The sequence below is a fragment of the Pezoporus flaviventris genome, unplaced genomic scaffold (genome assembly GCF_033815535.1).
Source record: "Pezoporus flaviventris isolate CSIRO_AGI_PZ_B2104156 unplaced genomic scaffold, CSIRO_AGI_Pfla_v1 ptg000036l, whole genome shotgun sequence".
Lineage (NCBI taxonomy): Eukaryota > Metazoa > Chordata > Aves > Psittaciformes > Psittacidae > Pezoporus > Pezoporus flaviventris.
In genome coordinates, this window is record NW_026892584.1 from 23,705,493 (window position 1) to 23,724,112 (window position 18,620).

At 43.1% G+C, this 18,620-nt stretch overlaps 1 protein-coding gene across 1 annotated transcript; it reads right to left on the reverse strand.

Annotated features, from left to right (window-relative positions):
• Positions 1–9,901: 9,901 nt before the first annotated feature.
• CFL2 (cofilin 2) lies at positions 9,902–15,624 on the reverse strand. The gene is made up of 4 exons (XM_061463501.1): positions 15,506–15,624; positions 13,717–14,024; positions 13,544–13,620; positions 9,902–13,451 (listed from the first exon to the last, which is right to left on the reverse strand). Exons 1-4 carry the CDS (start codon positions 15,506–15,508, stop codon positions 13,339–13,341), a joined length of 501 nt encoding a protein of 166 aa, XP_061319485.1. The 5' UTR covers positions 15,509–15,624; the 3' UTR covers positions 9,902–13,338.
• Between the last annotated feature and the right edge of the window lie 2,996 nt (positions 15,625–18,620).

Genomic DNA, 18,620 nt, shown 5'->3' on the forward strand with positions numbered 1-18,620 from the left:
AAAGCATATAGGAAACTGACTGGACAGGAGTATTCTGTCAGGAAAAAGGGGAATTCTTAATGCAGTTTCCTAGATTCACTCTGGGAACAACCTTATTTAATCTTCTCATTAATGGCCTTGGCACAAAAAATAGGAAGTAAATGAGCTAATGAAATCTGCTGACAACACAAAACTGGAAGGTACTACTGATACAGAAGAGGACTGGGGTATCATGCAGGAAGACCTTCATGCCATTGAGGACTGCAGTAATAGAAATAGAAATAGGATGGAATTTCATGGCAAATGATGCAAGGTGATGACCTTAGGGGGCAAAAGAAATTTCTATAATCATGAGGAAAAAGCAGAGGAGAGAAAGAAGGAGAGGTTTCAGTCACAGGATATATATTAGACTTTAATGGAGGAAGGCATACTATCCTGTGATGCAGAGACAGCAATGCATTAAAGTCTTCCTAACATGTAGTGATAAGGCATAGTCAAACATGCTCAGGAAAGATTCAGACAGGACCAAGTACCAAGAGGTGCTGCTAGAACAATTGAGGGGATGAAGAATGTATTCAGTCTGGAATTAAAATAAGGCCTAAAAGCATCAAAGCAGGATTCTGGAACATCATCTCCTTGTAGTAGTAGAAAGAAAAATAATAACTAATTTTAAGGTGAACTTGCTAAATCTGGAAGGAAGAAAAAGGGCAGAGGGCTATATGGCTTGATAACTGGCAGTAGGTAGTTGCTGGAATGAAAGCCCCATTGGGTGGCATCAAGTTCTCCATTGCCTGTCAGTCTGATTTGCATAGAAAAATTATATGCAAACTTTCACATGCACAGCATGGAGTCCTGACCTGTACCACACCTGCTTACTGCCAGTGTGGAGCTCTGTGATCACACTCACAGACATTTCAGGTGGTGCGGAACATCATACGGCCAGTCCGTGTGTAGAGGAAGTTTGTGTTCCTTTGGTTGTGGCAGCACTATGTTTCAGCAATGCACAAGACCAAACAATTCCCACATATGAGTAAGTGAACAAAATAGTTTTGATCCACTCAGTGAGTCCACTCTGCAAGCCCAGCAGTGTGGGTAGTGCTGTATTTGCAGCAGGAATTGATTTTTATAGCTTACAGAGACACCTCACTTCCCAGATTGTGAGCATGTGGAAATATTTCTTGCCATCTCATCACTGGAACTTAGGCTGAGAAAAACACATTCACCTCTGTGCAGACAGTGCTTGAAAGATCATTCATGGAGGAAGTAAATTAAACCTGCAGTGATGCTATGCCAGAAAAATAAATATTCTTCTGACAACTGAATCTGATTCTTAAAAAAAAACCCAGCAGGCTTATTGAAGAGAAGTACTGAACAGACATGAGTAAGGCATGTGTTAGGTGTGGAGATGTTAGTGTCCATGGATACTAGAGTTAGACCTGGTTAGGGCACTAACATATGTATTGGAACCATAACTAGTCAAGAGGGAGGTGGGTTCAGGCTTCTTCCATAATGGGTGGATTTTGTTTTCGTATGGTTTCGTATAAAAAATGGAGGGCACTCACACATTTTCTAATTATTATGGCAATAAGATTGGGCTGTGCAATGTTTGTGCTGAATCCAGTGCTGTCAGTGTACGCTAGTCCTATTTAAAGTACCCTTACTACACTGGGCCAAGGGGGAGACTCGGGTGGGAGGGAGAGCCCAGCTTCCGCCGTACAAATGGGCCTTGATGTCAATGCTGTTTTTGGAACATAAACTCACAAAAATGAGGTGCACTTCTGTGCATATATAGGACATGAGGAGACAATGCAGGGATGCTGATCCAAAAAGCTCGTAACAGATATAAATGGCCACATGATAAGACAACAGCATTTATCATTGTATCTCGGGCATTTAAAAAGTGAGCGCTATTAGGTTAAATTAATAATGCATATTTAACATAATATTTTGAGTAAAAGAATCATGGCTTCTTTTCCTTTATATATTGAGGCCCACCATATTTCAGTCTGGACTATACTGTCTTTGTTGTCTGAAGCTGCAAATCCATGATACATGCTCTGAAATATGCATAATGTATGTAAAGTATTTGTCTTCATGTACTGTACACCCAGAGCATTCCCCTGCTGTCATTAACATCACACCATGCTGTTCTAATGATTCCAGACACTAATGAACATGTAATAAGCATTTCTAACTTCCACTGATTTTAGTGGTGCTACCTCTGATTATGCCTGGATTACATTAATCCTGACAAAAAAAAAACCAACCCAACAACATATATACTTATATTGGCCCACTGTAGGAGAGGATCAGGTTCGAGTGTGACCTCATAGCAGCCTTCCAGTATCTGAAGGGGGCCTACAAGGATGCTGGAGAGGGACTCTTCATCAGGGACTGTAGCGATAGGACAAGGGGTAATGGGTTAAAACTTAAACAGGGGAAGTTCAGGTTAGATCTAAGGAAGAGGGTCTTTACTGTGAGGGTGTTGAGGCACTGGAATGAGTTGCCCAGGGAAGTTGTGAATGCTCCATCCCTGGCGGTGTTCAAGGCCAGCAGAACAGAGACAGAGCCTTGGGCGACATGGTTTAGTGTGAGGCATCCCTGCCTATGGCAGTGGGGTTGAAACTAGATGATCTTAAGACCCTTTCCAACACTAACCATTCTATGATTTTATGCGTGCTCCAACTGAATTCCAAATACATGTCAGGTGAGCCATTTTGCCTATTACTCTTGTTTTCTAACTTGTCTGTAGTAAACTCATAATTTACTTTTCCACTCAAATCACCACTAGATACAATTCATCTAGAATGCTAACAGAGTTCTGAGGTTGAACAAAGTCTGTCTCACCAAGTAAATTAACAAAGCAAACCCCAAACTCTTTAGAAGTGCTGCCCTTGGATATTCAGAGCTCTGTGATGTGCTGTACATGGCACTGTTGAGAATACTATGGCATGGCAAGACTCCCAGTCTCCGAAAAGCTTATAGTCAGAACTTTAGAATCTGAGGAATTCAGTTAATTCCTATCACAGATCTTCAGGGAGGAAGGGTGGTGAGAGTACTGTTAGAAAGAGTGAAGAGAGGAAGCAAGAGCTGGAGTCAGGCATGCACATGTCTGATAAGGTGAAACAGAGTTACTCTACAAGTTAAACATTAAAATGCCTTTACATGTCTGTGCGGCATTATCAGCAGCTGAGATTTGAGGAACCAAATTTCACCACTGCAGTAGTGAAAGCAGTAGGAGTCAGAGTACTGTAAAGTATGTACATGACAAGAAGCTGAGATTAAAGTCATTTGGCTTTCCTGCTTTTTCCCTGAGATTTCCCAGCAGACACCTATGACTGTGTCAGAATCATTCACTGCATTTACTGCACAAGATGTATATAATACAGTAGCCTGGAGTTGCCTGGAAATGGACAGAGCAACAGGCAGGAGTACAGTGACTGTCACAGACACCAACTTCAGCTCCTCCACAGACACCCTGCATACCATATACTGAATTACCAAGACCAAGGCAATTCTCAGAAGCATCTGGAACATTTCAGGCATTGTGCCTTCCTAAACAAGCTAAAAAATAACCTTTCCAAAATAAGTGAGAAAGGTAGATTCCTAAATTCACTGCCTGGTCAGGCAGGTATGGGCACCATACCCGGTAGAAAAGAGGGGGAGCATTCAGCCCAGCATCTGGAGGAATCCCCCTCTCATCGCAATATGTGTCATTAGATTGCCTTCACTATGTTGTCGAACAGCACCCTCAGATGGCCCTACTTCACATTTCTTTTTATCAGACTTACTTTCTTTTTAAGATCAGGAAAAGGAAATAAATCCTCACTGCAACGCTGTTGGTTTCTTATGCTTGTGACTGCAGAGAAAAGCCCAAGGAGATGAATAAGCATAATACAAGGTTTCAGAAAAGGAAGCAGAAGAAAACTCTTAGAAGATATTATATAACTATTATATAAAAAGCTACTTCATGATTATTGAAACTTTATTTTTTGAACACATAAGGGAGTAATATGGCCTTTAATCCTTGTCGCAATCTTCTATACATTTTATAATACTGAGATTTTCTTGATTTGCCTATGAAGCAGTGCATTTGACTATGAACCTATGAGCCAAACTTTCAGGTTTCTATGTTGATACACAGTTTATTTCATACTATTTCTACAGCTTCAGTTTTCAATATACTCTAAATTCATGCATCTCTAGCATCTCCCCACACTGTAAGTACTTACCACGTTTGCAAAAGTTTAACAGCTGAAATTAGATGCTTTAATGATTGCAAGAAAGGACAGTTTGGGTTTCTGGCACCGAGGAAAGCATAAAGTAACCCAATACAGCAATTCCCCATCTAAATGGTGGAGTCTGGATTTCAAGAGTTAAATCCTGTGGACAGAAAGGAACTGTTTAAATATCTGAGAGATTATTTCAGACTGTTTGCCACTTCAGCAAACTGGAGCCAAGTTTGCTCTTTGAACAATTTCTTCATACGGTTACATATTTTTAACAAGAAAAGCCAGTAAATGGATCCAAAGTGTTCGGGTTTTTTTTCTTGTTTGCACTATGTTTATAATAAAGACTAAAGCACACTGCTAATGTGAGGGAACAGGACCAGAGGAGAACTGGAGCTAACAGGGAGGAAAAAGGTTGTGATGATCAGAGGTGAGACTGGGGTAACTGAGATAAACGTGAGGACTAGAGGCAGCAGGTGAGCAATTTCTGCATGTAGGCAAGAGAGGGGTAAAACACTTTGGAGAAGCGACACAGAAAGGAAGTCAAATGAAGGGGAAAGGCTCGATTTCGTTTTCCTGGTTAAGGAAACAGCAGGACAATTACCTGTTCAAAGGAAGCTAAATGTTACTGACAAATTCTGATCTGAGAATATTTTTTATTCACTTTGCTTACAGCATGACGTGTAAGTTCACCACCATTAAAATCATGCACTACCACACCCTTCTATGTAGTCTTTCACACTGTGCCCAAAAGATGGAAAAGCAAGCCTGATAACATTATAGCAATTCCCAAAAACAGATTAAGTAAACTGGTGGCTTCTATAACATCCACTTATTTTTCAGCCCCGTAAAAGACACTGAAGAACTACATTTCCACTAGTTATGAATCGTCTTTTTAAAAACATAACAGGTGAAAACATCAAAACATTCATCACAGGTATAAATACTTTATCCAGAGAGCTCCAGGTTTATAACAATGACAAATTATCTCAGACTAGTATCATAAAGTAGCTAGAATATTCATCTCAAATGCTGCTGCAAGGCTGATGAGATGGTCTATGATTATTTCAGGATTAAGTGCTACAATAATAATTTCATTCCCATTTAGTGCTCCTAAATACTCCCAGCAAACCCAGTAGTCCCTTTTCCTTAACTGTTATCCCATCCCTGTAAAAAGTAATAGCTCCATAAAACTGGGTCAAGCAAACAATTTACTCTTTCCTACAGTAACCGTATATTTTATATACACAATACATCCTTCCTTTGATAACAATTTAATCCAGTCTGTATTAGACTGAAACAGTGTGGAGAAAGTGAGAACACCAAACCCAAGTAACTAAAAAACTAGAAAGAAGAGATTTTCATGGGCAACTTACAGCATAAGAAACTTGTCAGGAGAGAAAAATGTAAGTTTTCTGAAGTTACTTTATATGTTCTTCCCAAAATATGCCCTTTGGTAATTTTAAGTTTTTATCTCATATCTCAAAACCGTGTGCATGTTCATAATAATACTGTAAAATGTGACTTATAAAAATCCTGTGTTCTTGTCCATTAACCACTGAATGTGATCCAAACACTATTTTGAGAAGAAACTGAGAGGCTCTGTATTTGCACACAACATAAGATGCTGATGCAATGAGAAATAATTCTTCTCCTCTTCCCACAGTTAGCTGAAAAGTGGAAAGACTGGTTATTAATTCCAGGTTCCTTGAATATCTGGACAAATAATATTTAAAGCACAAGCATGAAAGTGTATTATTCCATTTCCTGGATATTAATTAGTAAACCTTGGGAAAAATCTTATCCTCCCTATATTTTCCAAAGAAAACAGCTGTTAAAGTGAGATTATAAACTACTATCGGTGTTAAATCTATTTTTATGTGGAGAATTACTTTGTGCACAGGGTAACTGCAGAATACATACAGCCATGTGCTTCTTGAATCTGGTGCACACAAAGCTACTACTGGAAATATCTCAACTGTGTATTTCACTATTAGAGCAACAGCAGTCCTAGTGCTCCTGAAGGTGTCTTCAGCTGTCAGTCAGACTGACTTCTGGAGTAGAGAAGCACTGTACAGTTGCATAAACAGAAATTCTAGAGTAGGCCTAGCCTTGTGACGCTACAGAGGTGCTGCAGGGACAGAGCTAGAGTGCCAGACACTCAGCCTCTCACCACAGCTCTTTTCTGGAGGCCACCAGGACATGCACACAACTCAAGTTTGACAAGGTCACGCTTCGTACCTGCCACAATAACTGGAAACAATTACGATGCCCAGATGTAATTCCAGTGCTGTATTCTGGCCTTATGGTGCACAGTGCTATGAGAAGCATTCTCTTTTGCCTTCTGGCAATCAGGAAAAAATAAAACTCATAGCTGAAACGGTTGACTGAATAACTGTAAGAAAAAGCTGTTAACTGCAGTCTGCCCATTCTGTTCAGAATGAAAAAGGAGGTGAAATGCTTTAGGCAGTGATACCACAGTAACCTCAACATGTCCCAGGATAGGAAATACATCCAGCTACGCAAGAAAGCAAAACAAACTGCTCTAATGCGAATGCTCCAACACTTCTTCAGCCCTACCATGAAAATCTATGGCATGTGTTCAGTCAGGAGCTCTCTGGAAGGCTGCTTGATTTGCCATCCTCATTGCAAAACTGAGACCAAGCTATAGAAATAAAATCACCTTAAACTGCTACTAATTTTGACGATGATGACTTTTAAATGCTTTTAACTTTAGCTTTAACTGCCTAGAGTCCAGCATTGCTAATGGAATAAAGAGCTGTAATGGAATTAAAGGCACTGAATTAAAATAATAATGAGACCAAAGCAACTACCAGAATTATTGAAAGGTTTTATGCCTAAATATAGTTTGTCCTGAAGGTACTTCCAACCACTGCATCTGTTGAAGTGAACCTATAAAACTGGCTAGAACCAAAGCCAGGTGTTTTTGTCAGAACAGTTCCAGAAAAACATTTAAGAAGTGGTCATCACTGTGAGCCTGACAGCTGTTTCACTCAGCCTTACTAGCAAGCAAGGCATTCAGCCAGCTTGTAAAGCTTTTATCTGAGCAACATTAAGGCATTCTTTCCTGTTTCCACAAATTTCCTGGGTTGGGCTGTTGCACACAAACCTGAATGGGCTGATGTCCCCATCAGAATAACCCAACAGTCATGGACAGCATGCAGGGCCAAACATGTTCGGTGGCCATGCAGGCTAATGCCATGCATTTGTTTCCTATGGGTGTTCTACAAGATGCCTTTCTCCTTTAGTCACACCGAATAAATATTGTTTAGGAATTCTGGTTACTTGGAAGGAGAGTTCTGGGAACTCATTTTGAAGTGTGAATGCAGAGAAATAATGCAGCAGTACAAAGGGAATTCACCAATGCAGAAGAATAAAAACCTTCAGGTGACAGATTCTGCATCAGCAGAGTCAACGAAGAGCTAAAATTATGCTACTGCTTCTTAAAAGAATTTATGCAGGCAGTGAATTCTGTGGACTGGGAAGTGTAATCTATAAGTCATGCTTAAATAACAGGGCTAAGACTCTAAAATATGGCTATAAATTATATTTGTCACTTGCAGTCACCTAATTAACAACTACACCCTTTCATCTTCATTCCTGACCAATGTAATAGCTTAATTATTGTATTTGGTGTAATCAAAAAAATACACATTTTTAAAGGGCTGTTCAAAGGCAGCTTAGGTGCATCATCATCTGTATGGTATTTCTGTCCTACAGCCCTGTTACATCATGGCTTCATGCTCGTAGGAATAAAACCAATTTCACCACTACAGAGCTGAATGTTCACACTGCATTACTTAAAAGCATTGAGACAGTGGGACTGTGGAATCGGTATGTTCAGGCAGAGTAAAAGATAACATAACCTCAGCCTTTACAGCTGCAAGCTCATGCTGAAATTGAAAGGAAACAAATCCTCTGCTGTAACCTTTTTACCTAGTAGATGCAAAGGTCTCTATGAAAAACTGCTTCTTCTAAACCTTCCTCTGCTGCTCTGCACCTTGTTTGCAACATGTACATTCCATTTTCTGTTGAAACAGCCAAAATGGAAGAAAAGCTTAGCTCTCACATTAGCCTTAATAGAAGGTCACAGATGAAAGCAGTGCTGCCACTAAGAGGAAGCAGACACAAATAAGGCTCTCTAAACTGGTTCTCAAAATCACATCTCTTTTTTCAAGTCAATGTATACCCGGCAGCTGTGCTCACCAGAGAGTCACTGATGCTTTTAACTTTCTGCATAATAGAAAAGCTTTTGAGGAGCATAATATTACAGCATTTAGTTTTTCTAAATCAAACCCCTACAATCACAAACAAGAGAGGGGAAAAATAGATACTAAAAGGTACAAGTGGAGATTGTCTGTAAAGCTTTACAGAAGATGGAGGGCAGCTGGTGGGGATTTGCAGTGACACAGCTGTTTTTAAAAATAAAGAGGTGGAAGAGGAGAGGCATGATTACAGCTACACACACATTCCTGAGCCTGTTCACACAAGAGTAAAAATTAAGCTAGCAGCAGGAAATTGAAGTTTGTGTGTGTTATTTTTTTATCATCTGAACTGACATTTATAAACTTTAATAATCAGTGACACTTTCATTTTCCAATCTAAGTAACTATGAAGTAAAGGTGACAAGAGAAATATTAACCTACTATCAGACATGAAAAAGGCAACGTCAAAATTACTTTCAGTGCCTCCAAATGGCACACATTTTTGCTGTATGCCTTACAATATAAGATGAAAATGCTATCAAGTAAACAACATAAATTGTTACCCATTTGAATTTCCTACAAAAGGCTTTAATTTTCCACTTTAGGGTTTATTTTTTTCTTTCCAGATGTTCTTAGTAGATTGTGGAAATAAGCAATGCAAGAAATAGTAAGGTGTATGGGGGTTATTGCTGATTCAACACCATGGGAGGTGAGGCAGGGAAATGCCCAAATTCAACAGGCTATCAAGCACTGTATATGAAAATAGTAAGAACATAATTTAACTAAGCGGTAATTTGTATTAAAATAATTTCATACAGACACCTTTCACTCATTTGTAATGTGTATTTCCATACATGTCCTCCAGCCACAGAAAAAGCATGTTAGGTAAACACTAGAAAGGCTGTTACTCTATAGTGTAAAAGCCTGTCTTCTCTAGAGAATCAAATGCTGCTGTTTCTTGACAGCTGTTTGCAAAATGAACTCTCTTCCTATTAAGTGATTCCTAGATCCAAAAAAATTCAGATTGAGAGATACAACTGATAGCAAGAGGATTACCTTTTGATCATTCTTCACGGAGTCACCATTTTCACACTACATCAGCTCACTTTCTTCCCGAGTATTAAAAATGACTTGTCAGTGTAAACATTATTTTTTGCTACCTTTAAAAAAACCCAACCTATCCCATTTTGTCAACATATGACCTAGGACCCAACACAAGAAAAAGGTTATCCAGCACCAGCCCACTAAAAACTTCTCCATATCCACCTCCAGAGCCATCAGTGCTGGCTTTTTGTATATCTGGGTATTGAACTGGTCGTATGTGAAAGCTGTCACAAAAGCACACATATTCCACCCATTTACCCCACAATCTCTCCTTTCAGTTTCTGGGCTGCTCCCAGTCCAAAAAGAACAGCAAAGTGAATGGTGTAGGTGCTGCCTAGCACACAAACACACTCAACAGCTGAGGACATTTAAATTAATTTTATTTATACCAGGTTTTCAAAATCAGAAATATTTCAAAGAAATTCAATACTTATAGACAGGTGCTACATTGATGATCTTTGATCCACCATTAGTGCCATGTTCTCACTCTACAACCATTAACTCGCCACCACAAACTAAGGGGAACTTACAGAAGTTTATAAAAATAGGCAGACATGAAAATTTGGTTTATACTGGAATTGGCATAAGAGTAAAGCTTATTGTCAAACTGTGGCAACTGCTGTATTCCACCACTCGTTCTGAGGGAATGGTACAACAGAAAAAGACTCTCCCACTTAAGAGAAACACTTTGGGTTTTAACTGAACACACTCAAAATCCATTTAACGATCTGACTAGGAGTGATTCTTATGCTCGAGTCCGTATTAATTTAAAGGTCTGCATTTCTAAAATCGCCACAAGCATAAACCCCACCTACTCACCCGGTCTTGGACTGATTTCCCTTTCTGGAGAAATCAAACCCATATGTCTACACCTCTTCCAGGATTTACCAAATCAAACAAACAGCTGCTGGTTTTAAAGTATATTTTAAGAAGAAAAATGCCATTTTCTCACAAGCTACCTTCATGAAAGTTTCATCTAAAATTTATCAATACAACAACTGCAGCCAAGATACCCAAAAGTCACGTCTACATGGAGATACACAGAAGATACTCTAGAAGACTTTCCTCCACTTCTCTATCACAATGAGGCCCTCACCATTTTGCATAATGACAGAAAACAACAGCTGACAAACCATTTTGGAACAGATGCCAGCCGTCTCTCATTTGTTTTACAATTCAAACAGTAACAGTTCTGTAGCACTTTATTGGTTTGGTTTTTGTTGGTTTGTTGTTTTTTTTTAAAGCAAGCCATCTGAATTGGACCTCGCATCAGTCAGTCAGTCATTTCAAGAACAAACTGAAGAAGGCAGGCTGATCTGTTTGGATCCACAACTTGTTTTGGTAGGAATCTTACATAAATACAGTTTGTGCTTCAATTTTTTATCTACTTGGACTGAGTGAATATACACCTAAGCTAGTTTAAAAAAAATAAACTTGAATATCCAACTCAGAAGCCACAGACATCTTTCCAGACTGCTTGCAGCAGAGACAAACAATAAATTTAAACACAGTACTGCTTAAAAAAGTTTACTGTCTAAAATGAAATTTAAATGGTTTATTAAAAATCAACATTTTCCATTTTGGCTTTTTTTAAAGAAAGCATACCTTGTGAAAAAGTCAGTTAAAAGATCATTTCATGATATTGAACTCAAGTCAAACATAAAGCACAAAGTAGGTCTTTACATTAAACTGGGCTTTGCACACGATGTGAATTATCAGAAATAGACTATTTCTAGGAATAAAAACTTGATTTTTTTTTTTCTAGACAACATGCATACCATCAGTTACTTCTCCACCTTAAAAGGTACCTGAAAGGAGAGTTTTGTAGAAAACCAAGACTCATTAATACACTTAGTAAGTCAGTGGTCATCATGCCTTTTTAGTTAAAGTCTAGTAAATTTTAGTCTACATAGAACAGCTAACACAATGATGTGTGCAAGTCATAGGGACAGCCAGAAGCCTGAAGCAAAGTCTTAAAGTTCTACAGGATGAGAGAGACTAAACACAGTACCACCATATTATCTGAGCTATTACAAAAAAAAGGATATTTATTATTATATGCCTCCTTGCTGAAAAAGGGCAATGGACTGAATGCAAACGGCCCGCATTCAAAAGCTCCACAGTTCTACTCTACCAACTTTTTTAAATAAGGTAATGATAAAGAGCATTCCTTCCAGCAGCCTGTACAGTTCAGCTGCCAGTGGCTGCCTAACAGCGCTCCTTCATGCATACCAGGAGAATCATGTCCAGTTTTGCCATTTGTGGATAACGATGACAAGATACAAAAGCATGTGTTTGCCATAAATAGCTCTGGCTAACGGAGGATTGTTCACACAGAGCAGATCAAATTCTCTATAAGGAGAGCATTATTTGGCTCCCAGCCAAATCATGTCCCCAGTGCAAGCCTCTGTAGTGGCAAACACTTTCCAGTTCTATTTACATAGAAGCTAACAAGTAGAACAGTTAATTTAGGCTGTTTCTTGTACCAAGTCCATCTTAAATGCAACACTCAAAAAAACTCCAAAGATTATTTACTGGCTTCATATTCTGTGTACAACTCACACTACAAATCATCTTACCCCAAAAAAAGACGGCGAGCTGCAAGAATTCATGCAAGGTTTTACTCTGACATGTAGAACTTTAAGAACGCTCAGGTATGGAACGCACTGCGTGGTTAATTACTTTGTACGTGTCTGACACAAGTATTTCATGGAACAAATGGTCTCTAGTAGTGGTAGCTTCTTTAACGGTAAACTAGGAGCAAGTCCTTTATCAAATGATCGGAACAGAGCCACAAAATATTGTAAAGCAGTACCTAAATCACAATTAGGAATGAAAAATTTGCATTATTCAAGAAGAGATTAATGACTGTTTACCTTTACAATACTTTCCACAGAAGTTATTTGAAATATGCTTAAATTAAACATACTTAAAAACTATATTTTCCAATGAAAACAAGGCAACGTTCTGTAATAAGCCACAAGTTTTATTGCAACGTGGCCAGTTTTTGATCTCAAAAAACAACGTTCCATTTAAGGCTCTTTTTAATACAGAAACTGCCACCATGACTGATGTTTTACAAAACTTTAGTGTTTCAAGACTCATATGGTAAACAGATAACTTCTACTCCTGTTCAGTAGTGTACATTCAATGGAAAACAAAAAGGCATTGTAACAGCTACTTCATTTGTAAAGATATGCATGTAACAGGAATGAAACTGAGGTACTACAATAATCTGATGACACAGTTACAGCAACTTAATTGGCATTCCTCTGGGGGGGGCGGGTCAAACATATTACAAAAAAGTGCTTTAAATGCATAGTGTTGTGTGCTGCCATGTCACAAAAATAGGCTTGTCAAGGCAGGTGAGGTGTATGAATGCACAAGAGCCTCATGGAACTGCAATCAAGTGCAACTGTAAGTAATACTGTATAGAGTCTACCATCCGACCAGTGGACAATACTTTCAAGGCATTCCATTAGCTTACCTTTTGCTGTCTGCTAGACTATTTACATTAACTATCACATTCATTGTACATGTTGCAAGGAATGCCTGCGACGTCAGTTTTGGCTAAGAGTATGACGTGAAAGCATTCCTTGGATCCTACATAAAACTACCAGGATTAAACAGTCTAATGGCAATCACTGGTAGACTGCTTAACAATGACATCTCCTTCAGGAGCATGAGGGAAGGGCCTTATTTTTTGAGGAGGGAAGGGGATGGGGAGACTAATACTATTCCAATTGAACGAGCTGCAGAAATGGAAGCTCCTTAGATCCAGATGGCACTTGTCTGTCTTTTTATAAGGGTTTTCCTTCAAGTGAAACTACCACGTTGCCTCCCAATTTCTCTCCAAGTGTTGAACGGTCCTTAATATCATCCAAACCATTTACTTGCCACTCATGTTTAATACCTGGAAGACAAGACGGACAACAATGTACTTGTGAGAATCTCAACATCTAAAAAGCATTACAATCAATGAACAAAACACTTTTAGATCCATACCTGTAAATTTCTTTTTAATGGCATCTTTAGAGCTTGCGTAGATCATCTTGCTTTTTAAAGGTGCGCTTTCAGGAGCCCTTTAAAGGAAAGAAGAAGACCACAACAAAGCAGTTAGTCATCCAGTGTTAACTCCAGAATATTCAATTTTAACAGCAAGCTTTGCTTTTACACACCAGAATATAAATACCAGGTCTTCTTTCTTAGATTCCTTTGTCTCATATGTGGCATCATACAAAGCATATCGGCAATCATTCAAAGGTAGTAACTTCACAAAGGCTGTATAGGGGTCCTCGACTGTATCTCCAATGTCACCAACCAATATCTGCTTTGCCTCCTCTACAATTATTTGTTTTTTGTCATCACTTAAGCAGAAGAGAACAGCTTTCTTTCTTTTTTTAATCTCTTCTGGGGTTGAAGATTTCCTTACTTTCATGTCATTAAAAACCTTTATGACTTCATCATTCACTGTTACTCCAGAAGCCTGCAAAATGAGATCAAAGGAATACAGTAAACAGCAAAAATTAACACTCATGAGAAAAGATTATAGCCCACAGTGCTAGATAAACAAGTCTGCCTTATCCCATAAAAATAAAAATACTATACGCAACCTGAACACACTATGGATTTAGCAATCTTTGCAGGATTGGAGCAGAAGAGATAAAGGAGGTGTAAATTCTGTACTCTCTTGTTGCAGATCTCAGCATCTTCAGCTGTGATTCTGGATAGCAGTTTTATAGAGCTAGGCACACAACTGTACTACTCAAACAGTTTTCCATTACCTTATCATGCACATGGCTTATTTTGGGGAGGGGGAGAGTGAGCAGAGGGGAGTGGAAACTGAACACAGGAGAGAAAGGAGTCTGTAGTTTTGGGTTGGGATGGGGGGGTGGCTTTTTGTTGGGCTGGTTTTGGTGGTTTTTTTTTTTTGCGGAACAAACGCCACAGCAGCAGCTCACATCCAGCACTGTCATTTTGCTGGGTGAGGTAAGGCTCTACAAGCAGCAGAAATGTTTTCTGCATTGTGTCAGCTTCAACACCGCGCTTTAAAAACTCCTGAATTTTTACTTCGCACTACTGCACGAGCATTATTTAACTGCTGTTCCTTCACACAAAAACACCAGTTACAATGTGCGCAGTTCCCCATAAGGCTCGCAAGCCGTCCAAACCCGAGCCTAAAGCAGAAAGGAAACAAAACACTGACTCGGCAAGCGGGGAGATCATGACAGAAAGCAAGCAGTTTAGCAAGCCCTACTGCGAGCGAGCTGAGCCGAGCCGAGCCCATCTGCAGCGCGCTTGCTCTCGGTCCAACAATTACATCCGAAGAGGCGGGCGCTGCCCGGGCAGGCTGCTCGGGAGGCAGGTGCACGGCTCACTGGGAGCCGCGGCTTTGTGCCCGGGGAAGCCCGCTGCCCCCTTTCCCGGCTTTGTTCGCGGGGAACGGGCGTCTCACCGCCTGCCAGCCCTGGTCCCAGCCGCACTCGCTCCGCCCGCAGCGCTCCCACACGATCGCTCCCGGTGTCCCCGCTCTCCCCCCGGGCCGGGGCACCAACCCCTCGGGCCCGGTCCGCACTAGCGGCTGTCGGGAGCCCCTCTCCCCGCACCAGCCCCTCACACCGCCGCCAGGCTACTCGCACGCCCGAGCCATGCCGCAGGGAGCGCTGCGCCGCCCGCCCGGCCCCGGCGCCAACCCCAACCGCCGGGCCCGAGCCCGGGCCCCAGCCCCGCCACGGTCCGCCCCGCCGCCCGCTCCTGCACCGCGGCCGCTCCCACTGCTACTTCCCCCCGCACCCGGCTAAAATTAGACTAAAATGGCCGCCGAGAGGCCTCGGGGCCGCGTCGCGCTGAGCCGGGCCGGGCCGGGCCTGCTCAATTCAGCCCCGTGCCCCAGCGGGCCACACTACTCCCTTCCCCGGGGGGCCACCCCGCCGCCCTCCCCGCCTGGCTGCGCCGCGTCCCCCTTACCATGGCGCTGGGGCGGCGGCGGCTGCCTGCTGTGCGGGGCGGCTGCACGCAGGAGAGCGCTGAGCTGGGGGCGAGGCGGGCGGGGACTCGGGCCGGGAGGGGGATGAGCCGCGGCGCCCGGGGAGGGCCGGTCACATGGGCCGCGCCGCCACCACGTGCCGCCGGGCCGCGCAGCGCCGTCCACCGCGGGGCAGGGCCGGACTGAGCCGGGGCTGCAGGCGGACAGGATCGGCCGCTGTCCCAACGCCCCTCGGAGGGGCCCGGCTGGGTGCCGGTGCTGTCCCAGCGTCTGCCGGGCAGGCTCGGCTATCAGCGTCCGGGAGGGCCGCTCCCGCCGCCTCGGCCTCGTAGCCCCGGGCGTTCCTCCTCGGCCGCCCCCGGGCCCACCCCGGCGTGTTGCTGGCTGTTGGCGGGTGACGCAGCCCCCTCAGTCGGCCGTGGAGCAGAGGCAGAGCTGCCGGTAGCCGCTTCAGGTCGGGCACGGTGGTGACATGGCCCCTTCTGGAGTTAGCTACGACGGCCCGGAGCAGGGCTGTGCCCTGCCCTGGCCAGCCCAGCGCGGCTCCCTTCACCGAGGCGCTTTGTGCTGCTCCAGAGTGACGCTTTTGGCATCGCACCCCGGTTCACCCCTCATGCCCAGGCACTGTCTACCTCTCTGCCGGCACACGCCCGACACGTCGGCATACATAGGGAGTATTTTGAAGTCGCAGCGTGCTGCAATTCATTGCCCCCCCTGGAACAGGAGACGAACTGCTGCCATTGCTGCCCTTGCTCTGTGTAGTGAAAGGCCTGGGGCGTCCAGCACAGACACAGCACGTTCCGTGGTTTTGGGAGAGCTGCTCAGACAGTGGGGCAGGACACAAGTCATAAGGCGGAAGGAGGAACATTACGAGATAGGAAGGTTCCTTACACGTAAACAAGGTATGGTAACCTTCCTTAGAGTGTGTCACTTGTCCATACTGAGCAGGACGGGGCTTCAGCTGCAGGACACCAATCACAGAACATTTTATCTCTAGCCCATAAAAGTGGACAAGAGGATTGTTAGCACTGTGCAGTGCTCTCCACCTCGGACTGGTGGTGTCTGAAAACCCAGTGTTCCTGACAGTGCAGGATCTCAGCATACATGTGAGCACCCAGCCTGTGCTGTGGCGCTCAGCGATCTCTCCCCATACACCTGGATTGCTAGTAGTACCTTGGTGGAAACCAGCCAACTAGTGCTTGTCAGCATGCAGGTGTGTATATACATACATAGATACGCACATTTCATGCTGCAGTGGGTGGGAGATGTGGGACTTTTTCCTCTATCCATTACTATGCACCACCGCATTGACCAGATGAGCCACTATGTTCCTAATCACTGTTCTATCTCCTGCTCTGTCTGTATACAGAATTCAAGGCTGAATTGCATTCATCAGTATTCAGAATCTGGTCCATCAGCCTTGAAATCACTAAGCAGGAGCTGTATTACACCTCAGCTCCTCACAGCCATACGTTCAGGACTCACTACCGCCACTGTTAGACTCAACCTTTTCCCATCTGATGGCCACTCATGTATTCTTACTGCCTGTTCTGTGCCAGCAGTGTGGGACCCAGGGAGGAGTACCTTTATTGTGTATTTGCATTTAAAGAGTCAGCCATTACCCAATTCAGTTTTCAAATACAACGTGTTGCATTTTGATCAAACAACCAGTTAGGAGAGGTGAAAATTGTTATGGGAATTAATAGCAAAAATCCTAAAACTAATAACTCTCAATAAACTGTTTCATGACTGGTTTAAACCAACATAAATCCGTAGGATATCTTAACAGTCTGTTTCCAGGTATCTGCTGCTCTTGTGCAGCTCCGTGGGGTGGACTTAAGTGGTTACACATGCTCATCATCACGATGGCTCAGTGTATCCCAAAACAGCCTTCATGACACTGCAGTGTGGCATGGCATGCTGCGTGTGACACGTGCCATTCTCAGCATCCCAAACGGAGGTCTGTGTCGTTGCAGCCACACACAATGTTGGGAGGCCACTGTGGCAAGCAGCAGCAGGGGGGTTCCTTCACTTCTGTAAGCAGATATGCATGTGTGTGGTACATCCTCCAGTGCCAGTGGCCACAGCCACTGCCAGGGTCTCAGCAGGTTTCTCCTAATGCTTGTGCAATACCATGAAACCGCTGTGTGTAAGGGCCCTATACCCCCATGGAGGAGCTCTGCACTGCACATCCCAGGCTCTTGAAAGCTGGAGTACGAGTTACCAGCTCCAGAGTTGCATGGGCAGGTTGATGCTCTGGGGATGACAACTCCATGACTCACCCTCTAGCTTAACTGCCATGCAAACCGAATAATGAGTCAGAAGGGCTTGTTATTCTCTTCACCTCCCAGGGTGCACACCTGAGGCACCCAGGCACACCGAGCTGCACATCGCTGACCAGTGCCTGCCAGTCATCAGAGAACAGAAGCAGCAAGGGTGAAGAAGGGGGATTTTGCGATTTTACAGATATCTCTAAGAAATAAATGAGTTTACCAGAATCGGAGAGCATTTCTCAGGGGTGAAAAATGGGTCACAGGTGAACAGGAAGGGGCCTCTCATTTTCAAGAAAATGAGCAATGGACTCCTGGTGACTGCAGCAGGCAGAGAAGGAGCTTGTGGTAGAGCCTGGTGGTGACCTTGGAAGCCACAGAAATGGCCAGTCTCCAGCTAAGAGCAATAATGACCAAGCAAATCTTACTGCTGGAGCACACTCAGACAAAGCTGGTTCCTCACCTTGGCATCTTGCTGCACTCAGGAAGCATCACTACCCTTGTGCCACAAGGCCTGCATCCCACCAGGCACCACTGAAATAGCCCTATGATTCAGAGAGCCCAGCAGCAGCAGCACTAAAAACTTTGTGAATGATACCCTATGTGGAGTGCATGCCTCTGAGGAAGCCCTCTAAGCCTCCCCTCACCCTCTGTGGATGGAAGTAATGACTCACCGTGAAGCAGAAGGCACTGTTTGTTTGGATTCAACTCCCGGATGCTCTTTAGTGTGAAGTGATTAGAATGGACCAAGTTGCCTTATGTACTGAAGCTCTCTGAAATCATGGTCCTTTTCTTCTGTATGCTGTACATCCTCTTTGCTTTTCTG